The sequence below is a fragment of the Takifugu rubripes genome, chromosome 16 (assembly GCF_901000725.2).
Source record: "Takifugu rubripes chromosome 16, fTakRub1.2, whole genome shotgun sequence".
Taxonomy (NCBI): Eukaryota; Metazoa; Chordata; class Actinopteri; order Tetraodontiformes; family Tetraodontidae; genus Takifugu; species Takifugu rubripes.
In genome coordinates this window covers 6,711,936-6,732,026 of record NC_042300.1, presented here as the reverse complement: position 1 = coordinate 6,732,026, position 20,091 = coordinate 6,711,936, and the positions used below count along the sequence as shown (strand labels likewise).

At 50.8% G+C, this 20,091-nt stretch overlaps 1 protein-coding gene across 1 annotated transcript; it reads left to right on the top strand.

Moving 5' to 3' along the window:
* The first annotated feature begins 273 nt into the window (after positions 1-273).
* syndig1l (synapse differentiation inducing 1-like) lies at positions 274-19,593 on the top strand. Its single transcript, XM_003971546.2, has 4 exons — positions 274-808; positions 4,852-5,478; positions 12,227-12,364; positions 17,324-19,593. The coding sequence occupies exons 2-4, from the start codon at positions 4,867-4,869 to the stop codon at positions 17,480-17,482; spliced, it is 909 nt and encodes a 302-aa protein (XP_003971595.2). The 5' UTR covers positions 274-808; positions 4,852-4,866; the 3' UTR covers positions 17,483-19,593.
* Positions 19,594-20,091: the final 498 nt, after the last annotated feature.

Below are 20,091 nucleotides of genomic sequence, written 5' to 3'. Positions count from 1 at the left end.
TACAGGGCATTTGTTCTAAAAGTTAATTAAGTTAAACTGACGGATTTCAGCTTCGGGCTTGGTTGACATCACCGCCCACTGCAGCTCTCTGAGAGCTCAGCAGACCCACGCATTAATCCCGGCTTCTGTTTTAAATGTACTTTTCCTCGAAGAGATGATGAGTGTTCCAGCAGCCATGATCCTGTCGGGCTTTTTTTTTTTTAAAAACAGATATTTTTAAAGACCTCACAGACCACAGGAACTGCGGCTGAATCAATCCGGGCTCGAATTATTTCGGTTCTCGGTGATACTCAGAGCTTTGGGAATTGATGTCTGGCGATGATTTGTGGAAAAATACTCTGAGAGGAGATTAAACTTCAACTGGAAGTCGGTGAAAGTAAACGCGCAGATGCGTTCAGGGAGGGTGGACGCTGTCCTCCCTCCGTCTGTGCGCGCTGCAGAGCGCATCAGACTGCCTTCCTCCTCCTCCTCCTCCTCCTCCTCTTTCTCCTTCCCCTCTCCTCTCGATCTCAATCCCGCCTCTGTGAACACGGCCAGGACCATCTTCCCGTCTCTCGCATTCAAGTTTTCTACGTTCCATCTGTCTCTGCGACGCCGTCACATAAAGAGAGAGATCACCAGAGTATGACGGCGGCGGAACCACCGGGTCTCTGCGAAATGATCCACAGTTTCTTCAGAGGAGAAAGTCCGTGAGATGCCACCTTCCCTGGGCGACACCTTCAGCATTCCAGCAATGATAACAGAGCGGCGCAAACAGGCGAGTGTTGGCGTCTCCCAAACAGTATCTGGACCGAGCAGAACTCATAAGGTGAGCACTTAAGCTGTTTTATCCTCTTTCTTTTTATACACCCCGGCGCGCTCTGACCCAAAGATGTCGGTTTAACCGTCACAATTGTTTGCGTTGGCTGCGCGTGAAGGATAAGTCCGCAGTTTTAGGAGCAACCCCGCGTCTGTATCTACGTGCGCTGCAGCCCAAATGTGGGTTTTGACCCCAAGTCATCCACCCGACCGCGATGTTCCGCGTTCTCCGTTTCCGTGATGTGGCCAGAGCGCGCGTAAAGGCGGACTGGTCACGTTGTAAACACCGAAAAGCGGAGAGAGAGAGAGACGGGAAGTGAGAAGTGAGTGATTCATTCAGGATATTTCATCCTCCTCTTAAAGCGTGTGTGAAATCTCGTCCAAATTTCGTCCAAATGGAGTAAATGCAGCAGAGAGGCCGTGCGCAGACACAAATACGGATGGAGAGAGAGGCGATCCTGCTTCTGCCAGTGATTTAGCCCTGCACCAACAACTGGGAGGACGCAGTCCTCCACAGACAGTTCTCAGCACGTTCATCACAGTTCTTATATGGCCAAACGTGTCTCTAGGCTCTGGGGCGCAGGATGACAGAGGGACCTGTAGCTGAGGATTAAATTTGTTGGTGACTGTCATGAATCACTGCTCTGAATGGAGGATTAGTCTAGTTTAATTAGTCCTCTTGAACTCTGGCCGGCTGCTCCCATCGTCGCTCTCCCAGCGCAGTCACGCGTGAAAGCCCGACTAACGTTTGTGTCAAAGCCATCTGTCATTTTCTTCCCGAACCTGTTTCAACCTTCTCACGTCCTTCAAGCAGGGGAAAAGCCTTCGATCCATCTCAGGGCGCCGTTCTGATCGCTGAAATCAAAGGACGGGACGACCCGCCTGTTCTGTTCATCCCAGCCCAACTCTCTCCACGTGAGACTGTGATCCAGGAGGACAGGCGTAGCCGCTGTTTACAGGCTGTGGAGGGATGATATTGACAGCGGCTTCTCGTTGAATTATTCAAACACGTGCGGCCGAGCTGAGGCGGCGTTGTCTCGGCCCGGCAGGCAGACCCGTGGACGCTGGGCGGTCGGCAGCGACTGCTGACGCGGCAGATTCATTTCGAGCGCGTGGTGACGTCGCGACAACACGGTTGTGTTTGATAGCAGTTTTCCTAAAAGCCTCAGCCTGAGCCCAGCCGCTGGTCCAGGTCCAGCTTGTTTCTCTACAATGTGATCATCAGTGGCTTCCAGGTGCCCCCCCCCCCATTATGTAGATGAGGTGCCAGCTGCTGCCTCCACAATTAGATTACAGAAAGATGAAGTTGCTGCCACCGAGCGCAGGGCATCATCCTGGGTAAAGCTGACTGACAATTAGCCCCGCTGGCATTCAGCCGTGCTGATTGATAGCGCTCCCCGTCCAGGTCAGAGGTCAGGGGCCGACCGACGTCGCGCTATCCTCGTTGGCAATGCCGGGCTCTCGCTCCTACTCTGGCACACACGAGGGCGCGCGGGTCGGCCGCTAATCTATCAGCCCCGCGTCAACCACCTCTGGGCTCTCCGACGCCGCCGTGGCGGCACGCGGGCCTCTCCTCCTCCATCATAGTTGTTTTCCTCACAGCGTTCCGTGCTCTGACTCCTGCACCTCCCAGCTTTTCACACCTCTTTGCTCTCCCTGCGTCTGCGGCACGCCCCGAACGCGCTCCCCTGGGAGTACGACTCAGCCGACACTCTTTCTCTTCAGCCTCTCCCACTCACCCGCGCGGAGATCGTCTTCTCACGTCTCAGCTTAGGTCGACGCGCAGCCCGTCTCTGCACCGCGTTCCCAAGCTAGCAGAGGAAAATAATCTGCTGTCAGGGTGCTGCATTCATCTGGAATTTTGCTGGAGCAGAAACAGGACGCACATCATGGCAGCCGCTGCGTCTGAGTGTCTGAAGCGGGTCAGAACGAACCGACACTGATCTGTTTACTGAGGGAAAAACAAGCTGAGCAATTTTTGGCAACGCGTCATGTGACAGACATGAACCCATGAATGTAGCTTTGAAGCATCGCCGAGGTTAAAGAGATGAAAAGACGGTTTTATATGGTGCAAAATGTAAAGGTTATGGCTCAGCTGGGTCAGAGGAATAGCTCTGAACAGCCTGTCTCTTATTCACATATTTGGAAAAACTAGATGAAGAACCAGATACATGACTACGTTTCAATAAACATGCACATCAAAGTGAAGGAGAGGCCACTGAATAATGTAAATAAATTCAAAGTAATTGTATTAACATGTTGAGATTTGATTTCCTGCATTTGAAGCCAGACAAAGGGGACATTAAAGTGTTCGGTGGAGTGTTTGGAGATAAAAGGATGGTCGTGCGGAACATTCTGAAACTGGAGCCATCATCATCATCATCATGGACCTGATCGATATTAGAACTGCTACTTATCTGAGGCAATCGCTGAGTCCGTTTATGTTCATCACCGCACCCCCAGCAGCGCTCATGACTGCAGAGGCTTTAGCAAGCTAATTAGACACCAGCGGCGGTTAACCACAGTCACATGTTGTTCTAAAGTGGTGCAGATGCGAGGCTGATGCAGGGCCCAGTAACACAGGCCGTTTATCCCATAGCTCAGGTTCCAGCCGGCTCAGGTGCTGGCTCAGGTGAAATGCATTATGGGACGCCTGGCTGTCCGCACAAGTCATGTCCGATGTCTACTAGGCGACTAAAGAGGCTTCACGCGCACGTGAGAATGCGCAGGCTCACGTGGAAAAGGGACTTTGACAGCTCGGCTTTGGTGGAGTCAAGCCAACTTATCTCAGCTCAGCTCAAATTCTAGGAATATTTGCAATTCTGAGGAGTAAATATGGCGTGATTGGGATTAAAATGCGCTCGTATGCAAACGTGCGTTTCTGGAAATAATTACTGTCTACGAGCATCATGAATCTGCCCTAAAGCTGCACGCTCTGGCCATAAGATCTCAATCTGGCATTCAGGCGCCACTTTTGTTCTCATCACAACACAATTCGTGAGTGATTTATTGACATTTAAAATGCTGTTTGGGGGCAGTTTCAGCCAGCCTGTAAGCTGCAGGACACCCGAGCAGCAACCTCAGCACCTGCTCGTCTTTAGTTTTTCATGAGAAAGCTCTCTTCATTTTTAACAAACCACCAGAACCGCACGAGTGTGCGCTTCCCCCCGGGCTGTACCTGGACCACTGGGTGCACCGGTGTGGAACAACAACGTCAGCACAGTCCAGCAGGGAGGAGGAACCGCGACCACTTGGTCTGCTGACCGGCACAGCGCCCCGGGGACGTCTGGGGACTGGGGGATTTCTATTTTATTCATGGGGCCGAGGCCAGAAAACAGCAAAGACGAGCAGACTAAAGAGGAAACGAGGGAAGGAAGAGGAAGAAAGCAGCGTTAGCGAGTAAAGAAAAGTGGCCCAACTGTAATTTAAGCTAAATATATTAAAGCTTACAGCTTCAGCAGTTAAAATTCTGCTTCTTATGACCTTTAAATATTACATATCCAGGCAGCCATTGAACGCATAGGTTAATTGCATTTGGCAAGTATGATTCAGAGGTTTCTGACATTTATTAAGATAAAGAAAATTCCAGACTTTTGTATGAGGCCATTATCCTGCTGCCACGATGCCTTTTACTGTTATTACCTGTAATCTGGTTGTCTTCAAGTGGAAGCACTTGGAAACAAGCGCTTGTGCACGGATGAGGTCAGAACCCCGGGAGATATTCTGCTTTAGGCCTTTCTATGGCAAATGCAGATGAATCCGAGGTCAGAGGTGAGAAGTGGAGATCTCCGGGCTGTTTATTCCAGCATGGAAAAGCTGGGCGGGGGGGTTCGGTATAGGAGAAAGAAATGCTAAAACTGGCTTCAATTTCTTGTTCCCATTGTAAATAATCTCCTGTTTGGGGCTTTTGAGCCTATTCTACAGCTCATTCCTGCTACAACATCATGAACGGCCACAGATTTAACGGCCTGCGGGATCGACCGATCGGCATACCTGCGGGAACGTGTTCGGATCCACCCTCAACCTTCCCGTTTGCTGTTTTCTCCTCCGCAGTTCCCACGTTGCTGAATGCCGCTGAAGCCTTTATTGACATCCAGGGACGCCGCCGAGGAACACCTTCCGTCTTCTCCAACTTCGCTGCGAAGCTCCGCCCGCTCACGTTTGAACCCCGTTGCCATGGAGAATCTCAGCGAGCTTCAAAACCCGCTGTTGGACAAGAACAGTAAGCACATGGTGAACGGGTATGGGGGGGATTTCGCTAATAACCAGTGTCGGGAGAACATTATCAATTACTTTGCTGGAGGAGTGGGTGGCGGCGAGGGAGGGGGGAAGGTCAACAACGGCACCGCGGTGAGCGGAGGTTGCTGCAGCGCCAACGGGAAGATGAAATCCCAGCAGCTTTTGGACGCCACCTCGCTACACCTGGCGGTGGAGGCCTTCTACAGACCCAACTTCATCCTGTACAAGGAGGACAGCGGCAGCATCAAGGCTAAGGAATACAAAAGCGAGTGCTGCGAGACCACCTTCACCGAGAAGAAGGCAAAGGAGGGCGCCAACACGGCGGGCGCCGACACGCCCAGCACGGAGGACGCTCAGGCGAAGCTGCTGGAGGACGGCGAGCACATCAAGATCCAGACGGTGTCCTACGAGGTTGAGGAAGAGGAGTACGTGGAGTACGAGGTAAGAGAGACGTGATTCTAATGTCTGTGTTAAAGCTCCTCCCACAACGACCAAGAATCAAAGCCCAGAAGGGCCCCCCCACCCCCACCCCCACCGGGCCAGGACCGCCGGCGGTGCTTCTATCCCCAAAGCGTTCTTACACTCAAGTCCTGGACCAGACCGAGCTTTGAATCCCATCTGATCCAGTGACCTCAGCCTGCAGCCCCGACCCTAAAACTCATAACACGCTAATAAATCCCCCATTCCTGCCTCCCCGAGGGATACTCGGTGCTCCCGCCGCACAAGTCGGGGGATTTTGGCACAGCCAATAGCAGCCGGCGCTCCGGATTTAAGGGATCGGAGAGGCAGAGCGGGCCGACTTCTCCCCGAGTCCTGCAGCCGCTAATGGGCTGCCACACACCTCAGGGTGATGGAACGCCGCTGGAATTAAAGCGGACTGCTGCTGCACGCACCTAAATGTGGTGTGACACCGGTACGTATAGTCTGCCGGGATGGGGGGGGGGGTTCTCCCGTAAAGCCCACTTGAAGAGAGAGAGAGATGGATGAAGAGAAGGAGTGGAGAGCAGGATTAGGCGTGATGTCACCTGAAGGCGCCGCGGAGCCGTTTAAAGGTGCAGCGGCCACGTTAGCATCGTGCTCATGTTTCCACACACACACCTTTCACACACGCGTAGAAACATCCTCCGGTTCCAGGATCCAGGTTTTCCCTCCGTTCCGAGACATTGGACAGGAGGGTTCTGAGCTGGGATTCCGAGTGGCGGCCTCCGAGGGGTCAATGGGACGGAGCGCTAATTGAGACGCAGCGTGGAGGTGACGAGCGCCCGAGTGGCGCTTTCCTGCTGAGAGATGGTTAATTGCTGGTTAACTGACTCCGAGGAAGGAAACCGCAGCTCCTTTCTCACCGCCGACGTCCCAACGATCAAGTCTCTCAGCTCCGTTATCGATTTCTACCGATTCCATTAGGGACAACGTGGCCGAATGACTTTGCTCCTGCTCCCACCGCTGGTGCTGTTTCCCTGGAACTACGGGCTGACGCACACGTGACAAATGCTCCGAATCTGATGTTGAATTCCAGGAGTTCTGCTTCATTACTGCAGCAACTCCTGAAGCAAAGTCCGATTCTCTCAGTTCTGCCGGCACGTCCCAGCATTTCTGCAGCGCGCCAGGATCCTTTTTTCCCAGTTGCAGCTTTAATCACCAGTTTATTGAAGGTCCTGGACTCCAGCCGTGTCCACATTAAACCCCTCAACCTTCAAAGTCGTGTAGTTCAGGACCACGCGTCGCCGTCACGGCGGCCCGACTCGCCGACCTCGGCGCTCTGCCTCCTCGCGCCTGCTTCCGTCTGGCACGGAGAGCGTTTCAGGACACCAGCACAACAAAACGCTTCTCTTTTTTACTGGTCGGGGTTATTTTTACTTCTGTGGAACAAAAGTTGGGACTAATTAGGGACTAAAATAAAGTTTTGGAGTAAAAATAGACACGATGACGGCGTAATAATACAACCCAGACGTGCGAAAAGGCCCTTTTTAAGTTACCTGTTTCACAAAAGAACCATTTCAAGATAAGAGGGACTACTTTTCCTCCGCCACAGCCTCTTTACTGCATGAAGGCTGAATTTATTGGTACACTTTAATTTCCCAATCTAATTAAACCAGGAGCAGTTCTTCTGCAGTGAGCTGCGGCTTCCACCTGCTCATCTGCTCTGATCCGCCTGAGCCTGTTTTAGTTGCGACTCAGGTATTGGATTTCTAAGATCGCAGCTGCCAAATCAATGGCGAGGAGCTTTTATGATGACTTTATTGTCCTGCGCTGCGTTTCGGATCGGACCGGCTCTGATTGTACTCGGGGTTATCATTTCTCAGTGAATCTGGCAGGACATGAGTGCCCGCGTCTTTATTAAATATGAAACGGAGCCAGGCCGCGGCTCAATGCACACATACCGCTCCAACCCCGACGGCAGCAGCCCCCGAGGTGAAACCGCTCAGAGATGCACCACTTTATATCCAAATGACCTCCTGGAACATTTGCTTTTAGCCGTAAACTGACCAGTTCTTTATAAAGGTTCTCCTGAATGGTCCATGAGGACAGATGCAGCGTCCTCCTTTAGAGGATAATAAGCTAGCGGCTAATTTCTATTATTTATTTTGCTGTCAAAATATCAAAAAGGTTGATTTATTTAGCATCTGTTACGAGCAAAATAGTCTTTAGACGCTTGTTGGGGATAAAGGACATTTTGGGACATAGAAATAAAGAGGAAGAAATAAGAAATAAAGAGGAAGAAATAAGAAATAAAGAGGAAGAAATATTAAATAAAGAGGAAGAAATAGGAAATAAAGAGGAAGAAATAGGAAATAAAGAGGAAGAAATAGGAAATAAAGAGGAAGTGGATTAGCAGAAACCCTGAGCCTGACCCCCATTAACAGGACGAATCCTAGAGCAGGACCAGGCTCATGTGGGGCGGGGGGGGGGGATTCCTGGTCGTTTGTGTGGAGTATTCAGATCCGGCCGATGACCACTGGAAGGCCGATGATAAACATCACGGATCCGCCGCCAACTGCTGAGCGGCGCCACTTTACCGCAGCTTAAATTTTCTCCCACTTAAATATCTGATGGGGAATGCGAACATCAAAATCTGGATTGCGCAACATAGCGGCGACCAGCAGGGGCGTCCTGCTTAAATTGGCTCTAGATCCAGGTCCGACTGTGCGGCCTGGTGGATGCTGCACCTGATGATGCGGAGGCGCCCGGGCCCCCGCCCTCCAGCGCTGCTCCCACATGCAGCTTTGATCCCTGGCGCCTCGTCATCATCGGCCTGTGCTAATGTTCATTTAAATGTGGTCATGAAAAGCTGTTTTAAAGATCTTCCATAAAAAGTCTGAAGGATTCTGTTGCCGCGGCAGCGCCTGACAGATTTCACGGCTTCTTTAATCCCCCCCTGAATGGCAGCTCAGCGTATTAAGAGCTGTAAAATGAGAAAGGAGGCTCCTGTAACGCAGCCGGTTTGTGTAATATCAGCCTCGCGGGGACGATCGCGGCCGACGAATCAGAGCCTTCAATAGAAGTTTGCAGCGATCTGTTGGATTTGGATAGATTTTTAGGGACCTATTTACACCAAAGAGAGCGTAATCTGCCCCACATTTGAACCGGCCTGCCTGTCACTCTTTATTTCTCTGCCCATGTCACCTCCTCAGCCAATGCGAATATGCTAGGCAGCTCTTCCATCTCCCTCTCGGAGCAGCTATAGGCTGGAGCTAACCGATAACCGGCTAAATAATAGATGCTGTTTGGCGTGTGTGCAGCAGCACTCAGTCAGAGTGGCTCTTAAGACATGTGAGCGTTGGTTTGTGCAGGGAGGAGCTGCTCTCTGCTACGCGTTCCTGGTAGGATGAAGATGCAGGCTTCAGATCAGCGTCGGCGCGACTGTTCTGCGCCTAAATACAGATATCGAATGACACTGTTCAGATGCTGCACAGGCCGAAACACAGACGTTAACGTGGGTGATCTAATCGGGCGCGCGTGTGCAGTCAAGCTGGGATCTGGAGGTTTGAAGAGGCCTGGTCAGCTCTGGGTTCTGCTCGTATCCAACGCTTCCTCGGCGCTGGCTGAGATTTGTGGGTTAAATGTATAGAGATCGGCTAATGCTAATGCTAGCCAGCCTTCATACAAATGCCTACATTGAGATTAATACATCAAACTACAGCAAATTGCTGTGGTTATTGCAGCATTTAAGCTAAACATCCCCATCTACACTCAAGAGGAGGAAGTCTACCTCCTCGCTCAAGCATTTTTGAAGCATATTTGCTGGTTTTGCACCTAGAAATCCATGAATATCTGAAATACGTGAGCGCTGAGAGTGGTGCGCAGCGTCGTAGCCTCATTAAACTGTCTGTGATTACACGGCTGTCAACACCAGGCCGCTGGGGCCGCCGGGAGGGGGAAGGGGGGAGCAAATATTTTCATTAATTCCCAGCAGGTTCTGCATCCCAGAACAAATGTAGCACATGATAGTGTTCATCACTACAAGACTCTGATCAGTGTGATCACACACACCCGTGGAGTCGTCCCCCGAGCGGGCCGGACTTCTGAAGGTGGCCGACCCTTTTAAATCACCAGGCCTCTATCAGCCTCGCGGGTGAATTACAAACCCACTCGACACCTTCCAGTCACATCGGGGGCGCCGGGCTACTAACCCGGTATTACTCACGGAGCCACGCGGCCCCGAGCCCGGCTGATGCTGCATTAGAATGCGCTGCCACAAGGGCGGGGGGGGGGGGGGGGGGGGGGGATCACTGTCGGGGCAGCGCTGGGACAAAAAAAAACCAGTTGTTTGCCGAAGCGCCTCCTGAACGTGGTGTAATGTGGAAAATCTCCCTGTCGGTAATTCAGATCTTTTCACTTCACACCAATTCAACCAATTTCCCAGAGAAGTTTGTGTTATCGAATGGCTAAAAACCCCATTTTGGGATGTTTTTCTATGGATTTTTTTTTTTTTTATGTTCAGTTTTCTTTCACTTTCAAATTAGCTGCCGCAAAGATCCAAACTGGTGTCTGTAATTAGCATAAAATCCCCGATTCAGGATTGCTAGCACGGTAATGGGGGATTATGGATTCATTTCTTCCCCTATAGGACCTCATGACATCTAAACGAAGAAGTCAGCTCTGGCAACATGAATCCACACTGATCAGCATTTCAAAGCCTCAGATCTGAAGTGGGATCCTCGAGGACAATGCAACCAAACTGAGCTGAAAATAAAAGACTCGTGTGTTTTAACACATCCTGAAGAGGCGAGATGCTGCACATGTTGCACGAGTGCAAGAAATTCCTTCTAAAAGGCATCAGGCGGGTTTACACGCCTTCGCTTTGGATCCCCCGGCCACCAGTTGTCCTGTGGACAGGACGTTCACCTCACCTGATCTGAGAGCAGCCCGCAGCGCCGGCCTGGGTGCTGGTGTCGGTGCACGCCGCCGCCTCTTTAGAAGCAATTAGAGGAGCTAAGACTTTACGTCACAGCTTCTTCTGATGGATACATTTAAGGGAGAAAGAAGAGCGTGTGTGTGTGTGTGTGTGTGTGTGTGTGTGTGTGTGTGTGTGTGTGTGTGTGTGTGTGTGTGTGCGTGTGTGTGTGTGTGTGTGTGTGCGTGCGTGTGTGTGTGTGTGTGTTCTCCAAACATCTCTAGGGCTCCACAGATATTGCCAGGGAGCTCGCCGGCGTGGGGCGGAGCAGAGCTCTTAGATTGCACCAGCACTCGCTCGCGGCCATGGTGGCAGGATGACATTATGCAGAACATCAGGCTGCCTTCTGAGCTTCTGTTATGATCTTTTCTTCCCTTCAGCATTTTATTACAAAGACCATGAATATATATACGTATCGATCATCTCGGCCGAGGCCTCTGAGCACCGCTATTATTGCATTTATACGCTCAGAACGTGGCAATATAGTAAAAAGCTGCCAGATAATTGGAATTATTTTGTCCTCCACTGGTCTATATTTGGATTAAATTTGCTTGTGTTGCTCCAGCAATTAAAAGAGTCGGCCCCACAGCGTGGAAACGCTAACTCCACCATTAATACGGCAGCTTCGGGGCAATGCAGATAAACTCCAAACGCTCTCGTTCAGTTCCAGAAGTTAAACATTAACTCCGTTGGCGTTAGCGGGACAGCTAGCGCGCTAACGATGCCGTGTTGTGGGTTTATCTGACCAAAGAGCTGCTTTGTTGTCTTTGATTTCTTTGATTTAGCTTTCAGGACGGAACGCAACCAGATGGTTGACGGCGAAATCGTGACCCCAATCTGAGAACCTCGGTTTGTTCTTTCTGACATTTCAGGATGAGAATGTGTGACCGCCGAGGAGAACGCAGATGTTTGATGCTCTCCCTCTTAACCACACTTCAGTTCTACGCCGCTTAAAGCGTGAAATAGTTCCGTAGGGCTCGAGCGAAAAAGGCGCGTCGGAGCCATCTGACGTTACACCTGAAATGACACCTACCGTCCAGGTGGAGCTTTTTATTTTGTTCCATCTTGTTTGGATGCAGAAAGGCAGAAATATGCATATCAAAAAGCTAATAGGAAACTAATGGGCCATCGGAAAAAAGGAGTCCTCGGATACCAAGTGTGACATTATCTGAAAGTAAATGATCCTGAATGCGGAGGCGCCTCTGCGCTTTTCCCCATTACACAAATTAGTTTTTCCTTTCTGTTGTTGTTTTTCCACTGAACCCAATTGACTTGAAAATCACCTCTTGCTGCATGCAGATGATTTGTGTGAATGAATCGTTCAAATTCAAGCTCCACGGCGACCAAATCAGACGGGCGGCGGCAGGAAATGGAAGGTGTGGACGAGTTGGTACATTATGTATGTTCCCCATCTTCATCCGTGCGTTATTGATAAAAAGCGTGAGGCAGTTTAGCTTAGCATAAATAATGTAAACAGGATGAAAACATTTCTCCTGAATGCAGATTTTTATATCTTTGCAGGTCAATACAAACACGTAGAAATTCAAATGTCCCTGATGTAGCGTGAGCATAAAGAAATAACCACCTGGAGTCCAATTTGATGCTGAAACACAAGATTTTCCAGCTAAATGTGAGCTAAGACTGAAGAGTTTGGACCTGTGTGCTGAGGTGAAGGGTCATCTGAGAGTTTGGACCTGTGTGCAGCATCTTTAGCCGTTGTTCTTGAATTAAGGCTGCAGCTGCCGTGTCACCGCGCGCCGCCTGTGCTGACCTGCTTTCCTCCCCTCTGCCCAGACGGACTGCTCCAGCGACAGCGAGAGCGAGGACAACTTCATCGTGGTCCCTCCTCGGGACCACCTGGGCCTGGCCATCTTCTCCATGCTCTGCTGCTTCTGGCCATTGGGCATCGCAGCCTTTTACTTCTCCCAGGGGGTAAGTGAATGCAACACGCAGGCCTCCGCTGCTGTGATCGCTGGGTCGTTTAAAAGGAGCATTATCTGTCCTCATCTGATGCAATATAGGCCAAGAACGCGCTTAAATTTACTATCACATAGTAGAAAATCCACCGGCGGTGTGCCTGTTTTCACTGAGACGCCCGTCAATAACTCAAGGCCAGTGTGTAATGACGGCCTGATGCTCTGTAAACAGGCTGAAAGCCGCCTTTAGAAAGGCTCCCGCGTAACTCACATTCAAGGAGCTGTCAGACGCGGAGGATTGAAGCGAACCCAATTAAAGGCGCGCCAGCGTATTAGAGGTGATGCGCTCTCAGCCCCAGTAGGCCGCCGTGGTCGAGCTGGGGAGGAGAATTTATGCAAATAAATGCGTCCAAACGCGTTTGAAACCAAAATAACTCCTCCGACATGCTAACTGCTCCATTATTGCTTATTCTACACGTATGGATCTGCTCTCTTGCTTTGAGTTGTTTCCAGTTCAGCCCTCTGCGAACATGCCGCATGTATAGGAGCCGTAAAGGTTTTACCGGCCAGTCGGAGGCAGTTCATGAAATATCTCGTCAGACGCTAATTTGATTGCTCCCGCGCAATTATGGAGACGTCACGGCTGCGTTTACGGAGGGACGGCCTCCCCGCCAGTCCGCCATATCGTTTCTGTCAGCAAGAGCTACAGCGAGGAGTCTGGAGACGCCTGGTTTTATGGCCCACTAACTTCCGCGGTCTTCGTTTTTATCAGGGAGCCTCGTAAAAGACTCAAGGATTTCGGAGTCGGAATGACGGCGCAGCGCGATTTCAGCAGTCTGAAACGTGGCCGTGCGCCTGAAGGTCCGCGCCATTGTGATGAGTGTGTGATGAAGAGCGCGTGATGTTACTGACCTTCATCCCTTCAGAGGGATGCGGCTGAAGTAGACACCGTCCTCACCTGAGCACCACCGATGGAGCTAAAGCTTCTTGTTAGTCTGCTTCATGGCAGCTAATGGAAGCAAAATCCTCAATATCAAAGGAAAGTTCCGTTATAAATTAGCAATATAAGCCCTATTCATCCACGTGCACGTAGAGAGTTAGCGTAACTCTTTCTTAACGTCCGTTCCTCTACGAACAAACAGGTTATTGACGCTTAAAGGCTCGAGAGTGAGGTGAAGCGGCGCTCCGAGAGAAAATCCTCTCGCTCGCTGCTCCAGCTGAAGCTAACCCGCTGTGCTTACTGTGCAGTTTGATCATGCCGCCATGACCCGAGTCCCCACGTTGGCGACCTGGAGGGATTTCAGATGCCTCTGAAATGGGTCAGTCAGGCTTTTCTCTCGCTAACTCTGGTTAGAAATAGCTGCTGGTGGCCTAACGGGGCCTGTTGATCACATCTGGGTCAGGAAGGCTGCCAGGCCCCTGCATCACACCCACCTCCCAGGCCCCCGTATCAGGGCAATCGAACCCCCCCCCCCCCCCCCCCCCCCCCCCCCCCCCCCCCCCCCCCCCCCCCCCCCCCCCCAACACACTCACGTTAACAATACAAATATCCTGAGAAAATTAGCTCCAAACCTGATTGTGTTTCAATTATTTCCTCTAAGAGGGTGAACGTTTTGTTCGGAGACGCTGATAAATGTTTCTGAGGTCATTTCCCAGCCCGTCGTCATGGAGGACGACCAGCCGGCCGATGGCTGGGGTTTGAGGCGCGGCGTGCGCAGGTACGACTCGATGTTATCTTCACCTGTTTCCATCATCTTGTCAGGCTTGCGGGGGAGAGGAACTTGATGCTTCCAACCATCCTCCTCACCTAACCCCCCCGCACCGAGCGTCCACGTTACCGCTCTATCATCCTCAGACGTTCCGTCTGATTGAACTGTTTGTCACGTAACAGAGGAAACCGCCGTGTTGCTCCGATCGCCAAGGAAACGGAACAAATGCTGGAGAATAAAAGTGTCCGCGATGACTCTCTCGCCACAAAGACGGCGGTGCGTTCGTGTTCCCGTCGCAGTAAATCCCATCTGGAAGCCTCTCCGACTGCGGCAGCGCGCCGGTGAGACGTGCAGCCTGAACTTTGGGGCCCTCGGAGAAGAAATCTGCTCGTTGCTGCCAGTTTTAGCCTGTAGCGGCGATGCGCTCGCCTCCGTCTCCAGGTGATTCCAGCAGGTCGAAGCCCTGGGTGAACGCCACGATGGAGCACCTCCACGTCTCCTTCAGGCAACACTGAATCCTTATGGCTCCGATTTATCGCGTCTGCAACGTGATCCAAATATCAACAGATGGAACTGGCCCATTGACGGTTCCTCTGGACCGCCTCCATTGCGTTTGCTCCCACAACAAGATGCTGCCGGGTTGCCCCGGGCGGCGAGCGATCTCACAGCCCAGTCCCCGATTTCCATTTCCTGTTTCCCTTGATGGCGTTTTTCAAAGTGGCTTTTTGGCCACGGCGCCGACAGCAATTACCACATGGTCCGTGCGTTTGGCGCCTTCGTAGGAGGCGCCTTCTAACCTCTCCTTTGGTCCACGTCTTAGTTGCCTTCAGTGAAGCGAGCGGAGGGAGGTGTTGCTAGGTAACAGACACCATCAACCAGCGGCGCTGGAGCCAACGTTCGGGCTTTCCTGCGCAAGTGTAAAACGATTTGGTGCGAGGTTGACCGCTGCGAGGCTCATTAAAGGGATTATTTGTTCCTTTTATGTGTTTCATTAACTTTAAAACGACCTCCCGCTCCTGCCGCCCAGAGTGGACGGAGAGTAAAACACAGCGCTCTCCGGCTCCGGCCACGATCGGCCCGTACGTCAATGCCGGTGAGAGCGGTTGCTGTCGCCCTGCTCGGAGCAGCTGATGAATGGAGATTTTGTTTTCCAGTTTCAGCCCTTTGGTGGCTCCTCCTCGGGTTCAGGCGGAGAAAATCGCAGTTTTTATCTGCGACGTGTGAGGAGACGCGTCCCAAAAAAGGAAGTTCGGCACTTCCGCACGGTGGAACGCGTTAGAGTCTTGATTCCTCATCGTCAAGGCGACGTGCTAACGATGCCACTGGTGGTCGCAGAGCCGCTGGAAACAATGCCGGGCCACTTTTAAAGGACCGGAGTTCTTCTTTTCCCAGCTAATTAAGGCCGAGTGGTGTCTCGACCTCGTTACAGACATTAGCTGTGGTGGACGGAGGACAGGCTGATGGGTTTCTGCACTTGACCTGGTTGAGGGTCCATCATCACGGGAACGTGTCGTGCCTTTGGAATCTGAAAACGCCACGGTAACTCTAGCGGCTTCTTCATATTCAGAAAGAGTTCAACCTTTTTCATACCATTAGACTTTATTTTGGTCTGATGGTCGGGAGCGTAGGGGGGGGTGTGAATTCACACATGTGGGGCGCTAAACAGGCTTAATGGACTGGGAAGAAGACAGAGAAAAGCTGTTTAATCCCGGATCTGTTCGTGTGCGGTCGTGTTCTGTGGACGCCAAATAATTGCAGGCTTGCTGAAGGCTGGAAGCTTTTAAAAGATTACTTATTTGGCCATTTGCGGGTGAGTTAGTATTTTTTGCCAGACGGGCTGGAACACCTCGCCACAAACACAAATCATCAGGCCAACACACATAAGTTAGCTTGGCGTTGCCTAGGGTTACGTACGGGCAGAAATATCTTCTCAGAAAAAGCTCGTTATTTAAAAAGGTATTAGTGGCAACACAATGGCTGCTCGATGCTAATTTTAGCCGCCGACACGCTCATTCTGCTCCTTCTTGTCTTCTTAGTGTCGCTCAATGCATAAATGTCTGGCAGCGAACACTTCTAAAGACCCGAACTGAGCGCTAATGAGCGCGAACGCGAAATCAGGCGAATAATCACGAATTAATTCAAGTTGATGTCGCGTGATGGAAGAATCGACCCTCTCCAGACGGAAAAAAAAGCTTCCTGACACCGGTTAAAATCAATCGGGTTCAATCCGAGCTGGATTTAAACTCTGACAACACACACACACACACACACACACACACACACACACACATACACACACACAGAAAATATCCAATACTTTCTAAACTGTAACTGCAGACTGAGGATTTGTTGTCTGTTTTGTGAATCAGAAACAAATTGCCCGCGCAACCGTTAAAGTTAATTATTCTGGATGCAGAAGTAGCTTTACTCTGAAAATAAACATGTTTATTGATATAAACCAGTTTTCTTTTTAAAAAAGCCTTTCAAGGCTTAATGAAACACATGCCAGAGGCCATACATAAAACGACATGTCTGGATAAATGGAACTCTCAGAATTATCACCCGAGTCCTCACGCGGCTTCAAAAGGCTTTTGGCTTCATTGTTGAGGCTTCACGGCCGGAAACTTTAATGTTTTCCTCAGCTTCGGCGCTCTGATCAGCGTTAATTGAAGTCGCAGCAGGAAAGCTTAGATGAGGATGAAGATGAGGCGAAGTCGCAAACACGCTCGACCGGCGCCGAAAACAGGTTTCTCTCATTTATCAATACCGTCCAAGAGTCCGGGTCTGGGCTGAGAGTGGGCGTAATGTGCACGAATACTTTACGAAGGTTCTGGGATACAAATCTGGCTTAGCTTGATGCTAGCGGCCAGTTTTCTGCCATGTCAACAGTCAATAATAACGTTAGTAACGCAGACCGACACATAGATCAATGCTAAACCTTCTCCCGATGCCAATCGTAGCTCACGGATGTCGTCAATCAGCCTTTGAGATGATCGCCGTACGTTTTTATTACTGCTGGACGTCCTCGTCCGGGACCGCTTCCACGCTAGCAGCTGATTGGACAGCAGCGCGCCCTCCTTGACTTTGCCACGGCGAGGCTTATTTTAGAGATCTCCCGCTGGAAACACTCCTGCGCTGGCGTTTTTTTGATGCGCCGAAATGCTCGACAGCCTCAGTAATTACGATCCCTTTGAAAAATGGGCCGCTCCTCCTCCTGAGGACCGGCTAAAATAAATCTGACAGCCTTGTATTTTTCTCCATTCCAGACCACCAAGGCGGTGAACAAAGGTGACTTCCCGTCGGCCAACATCGCCTCCAGACGGGCTCTGTTCCTGGCCGCCCTCTCCATCACCATAGGCACCGGCGTGTACGTGGGGGTGGTGGTCGCTCTCATCGCCTACCTGTCCAAACCGGGGCACATATAGCGGCCGCGCTTCCCAAACATGGAGGGTTGGAGCAGGGAGGAGGAGCGTCGGCTCCTGGGAACGGCGTTGGAATGCTGTTTTTCAACGGGAACGGGAACTGACGGACAGGAACAGGAAGTGTACTTTTTGAAGAATGCCATAGATGAACTGAGACTCGCACAAAATCTGCAGTTTAGACGCCGTTCACAACAGCGGGTTTAATTTAAGGTCCTTTTTTCTGTTGGTGTCGGCCTCAATATTCCAAACTCATGATGTCATTTGTACAGTATCCACCAGGAGACCCTGAAGACGGACCTCGGGTTTGAGACGTTGAGTCATTTTCTCCCGGTTTGGCCTGAGCGCTGGCGAATTGAAAGGGGGCGGGGCCTGCTCCCGTCCTGCGGCCTCTCGCCGTGGCGGTCTGCAGTTCAGGACGGGCCTTCCGCCCTGGATTTGCACTTCCCTGCCGCAGTAGCACCTTGGGCCACGTGCCAGAACATTTTTATTCCACTCAAATTCCACTAAAGGAGGAAGCGGCCGGCTTTAGTCGACTCTGATGCGAGCGTCCTCAGAGGTGTCTCACTGAAGGACAAACGTGTGGATGGAAAACTCTCCCCGTGGTGTCACCAGAGCCTCCGCGTGGAGCCCTGCTGGGCGTTCCCACCCAAGACTGTCTCCAAGAGACTTTGAGCTCCTCTCATCAACACAAAAACACCCCATCAATGTTATCGCAGTGAGACGTGAAGCGAATCATGGACAGTTTTGACTTGAAAAAGGAATAAACACTCACAGAAGGGGAAGCTCGGACCTGCAGCAAGCCGGAAAGACGTCTGTTTGTAAGATACGGCTTTGTTTTTTAACGATTTGTCTCTTTTTTCCCCCATGTGTGCGCTTCTGTCTCCCGCCGTCTTGATGCACCTTGATTGATGTGGCTTTAAACGTCATTCGTTAGCGTCCTTTGACAGATGTGAGGCGGACAGATGGTCGGAATTTCAGGGCGGAAACGGTCCCACAGAAGGGAAAAGCATCCGCTAACGCACCCTCAGCCGTTCGCAGGAAGAGGGCGACTGATAAATCAGGCAGATGGCGTTGTTGTAGCCTTCAGGGGTGAACATACCGTAAAATGAAGAGCGTTGCAGGTCGTATTAGCCGAGATCAATTATTCTTTGCATGCTTCCAGCTATGCTAGCTGCACATGATTGATCGGCTTTCTGACTCGCTTTTGTGGGAGAGGGAAAAAAAACAAACTTAAATTAAATTTTATCAAGCTGTGAAAAAGCCCGCGCTCGTGATACATTAAGAGCAATTCTCAATCCAGATATTAAAACAGAGCGTTTGATATTAATCAAGCATTGAGCATGAACCCATCCGCTTCCAGTGAAGGGCTTGTTTTTCTGAGGTAGCCAGGTAGACGGCGGGGCCTCTGGAGACGATGCTAGCTTCCCTGAACTGGTCCCGCATTAGTCATACCTGACATTTATGGTGCACAATTAGCTCCCCGTAATGGCTGTTTTCTGAAGGAATGTGTCGTCCCCGGAGCATTTCTCAAAATAGCACAACCACCTCGCAGTCGTTTGGTTAATAAGACAGTTTTCCCCGTCAAACCGACCAGTGTTTCTACAGGCCTGCTCCCTGAACGCAAAATAACAAACAAAATAAATAAATAAATTAGACGTGTTCATTTTTATGACATCATTTGGCTGTTCTCAGTGTGCCTGCCAGTCATTTCTGATTGATTAGCATTTAGCTCCCACTCATCTGACATTGCTGTTTCAGCCTCACGACCTCTGACCCCTTCATGTTCCAAGCACATGTGCGCCAGCATCCTTGGTGTTGCTAGAAACTGTTTGTTCGCTCTGAAAAGATTTTCGGACACGCTTTGTATTAAGTGGCGTCTGGTTTCACCCGGCATCGTGCGACGCGTTCCAGCGGGTCGTGGGTAAACATCGCCGCTGGTGTCTGAACGAGGTGGTGTAAAATCCCCATTAACAGAAGTCTGGATGCACTTTGAACTGCGTTTATGTTTGAAGTTTCATTTCTCCTATTGTCTGTGAAGGCAACATGTACATAGTTCAAACAAATGTTGAAATGTAATGACAAATAAACAAAAAAGGGGATGACCTTCCTCTCAAGCAAGAAACCGGCTTTCTTTAGTTATTTGTAACCCCCCCCCCCCCACAGAAGAGCCCGTTCTGTCACATTGGAGCGGGTCTGACGTCCGTCCGCCCGATCTCTCCATGCAACACAAACGTTTCTGATCCTCGGACCGATGCTTCGTTATCGACCTGACTCGTGGAGCATTTCAGGAATCAGAAGAGGGCAGCAAACCTTTGTTTCCTGGGAGCTGGAGAAGAAGAAGCAGCTATTTAATTAATCCCTTCAGACACAAATTTCTCCTTCATTCCCAATAGTTCCTCCCTAAAAAGCATCTGGGCGCATCCAGGATTTGAACCCGGGACCTCTCGCACCCAAAGAGGGACTCATCCCCCTAGACCAGGGTTGGGAAAATCCAGTCCTCAAGGGCCGGATCCAGGCCAGACTTTCTGTCCTACAGGTAAACACTTTCACCTGGGGTTCCATTTACCTTGGTGAAAGTGGTTTCTCCCTGGTAGGATGCAAAACCTGGCTGG

What these genes read in the sequence shown, in the direction of transcription:
- syndig1l (XM_003971546.2), top strand. Translation starts at nt 4,867, where the DNA reads ATGCCGCTGAAGCCTTTATTGACATCCAGGGACGCCGCCGAGGAACAC. An exon ending in AGGAGTACGTGGAGTACGAG is followed by an intron (nt 5,479 to 12,226) that starts GTAAGAGAGACG and finishes CCCTCTGCCCAG; the next exon opens with ACGGACTGCTCCAGCGACAG. An exon ending in CCTTTTACTTCTCCCAGGGG is followed by an intron (nt 12,365 to 17,323) that starts GTAAGTGAATGC and finishes TCTCCATTCCAG; the next exon opens with ACCACCAAGGCGGTGAACAA.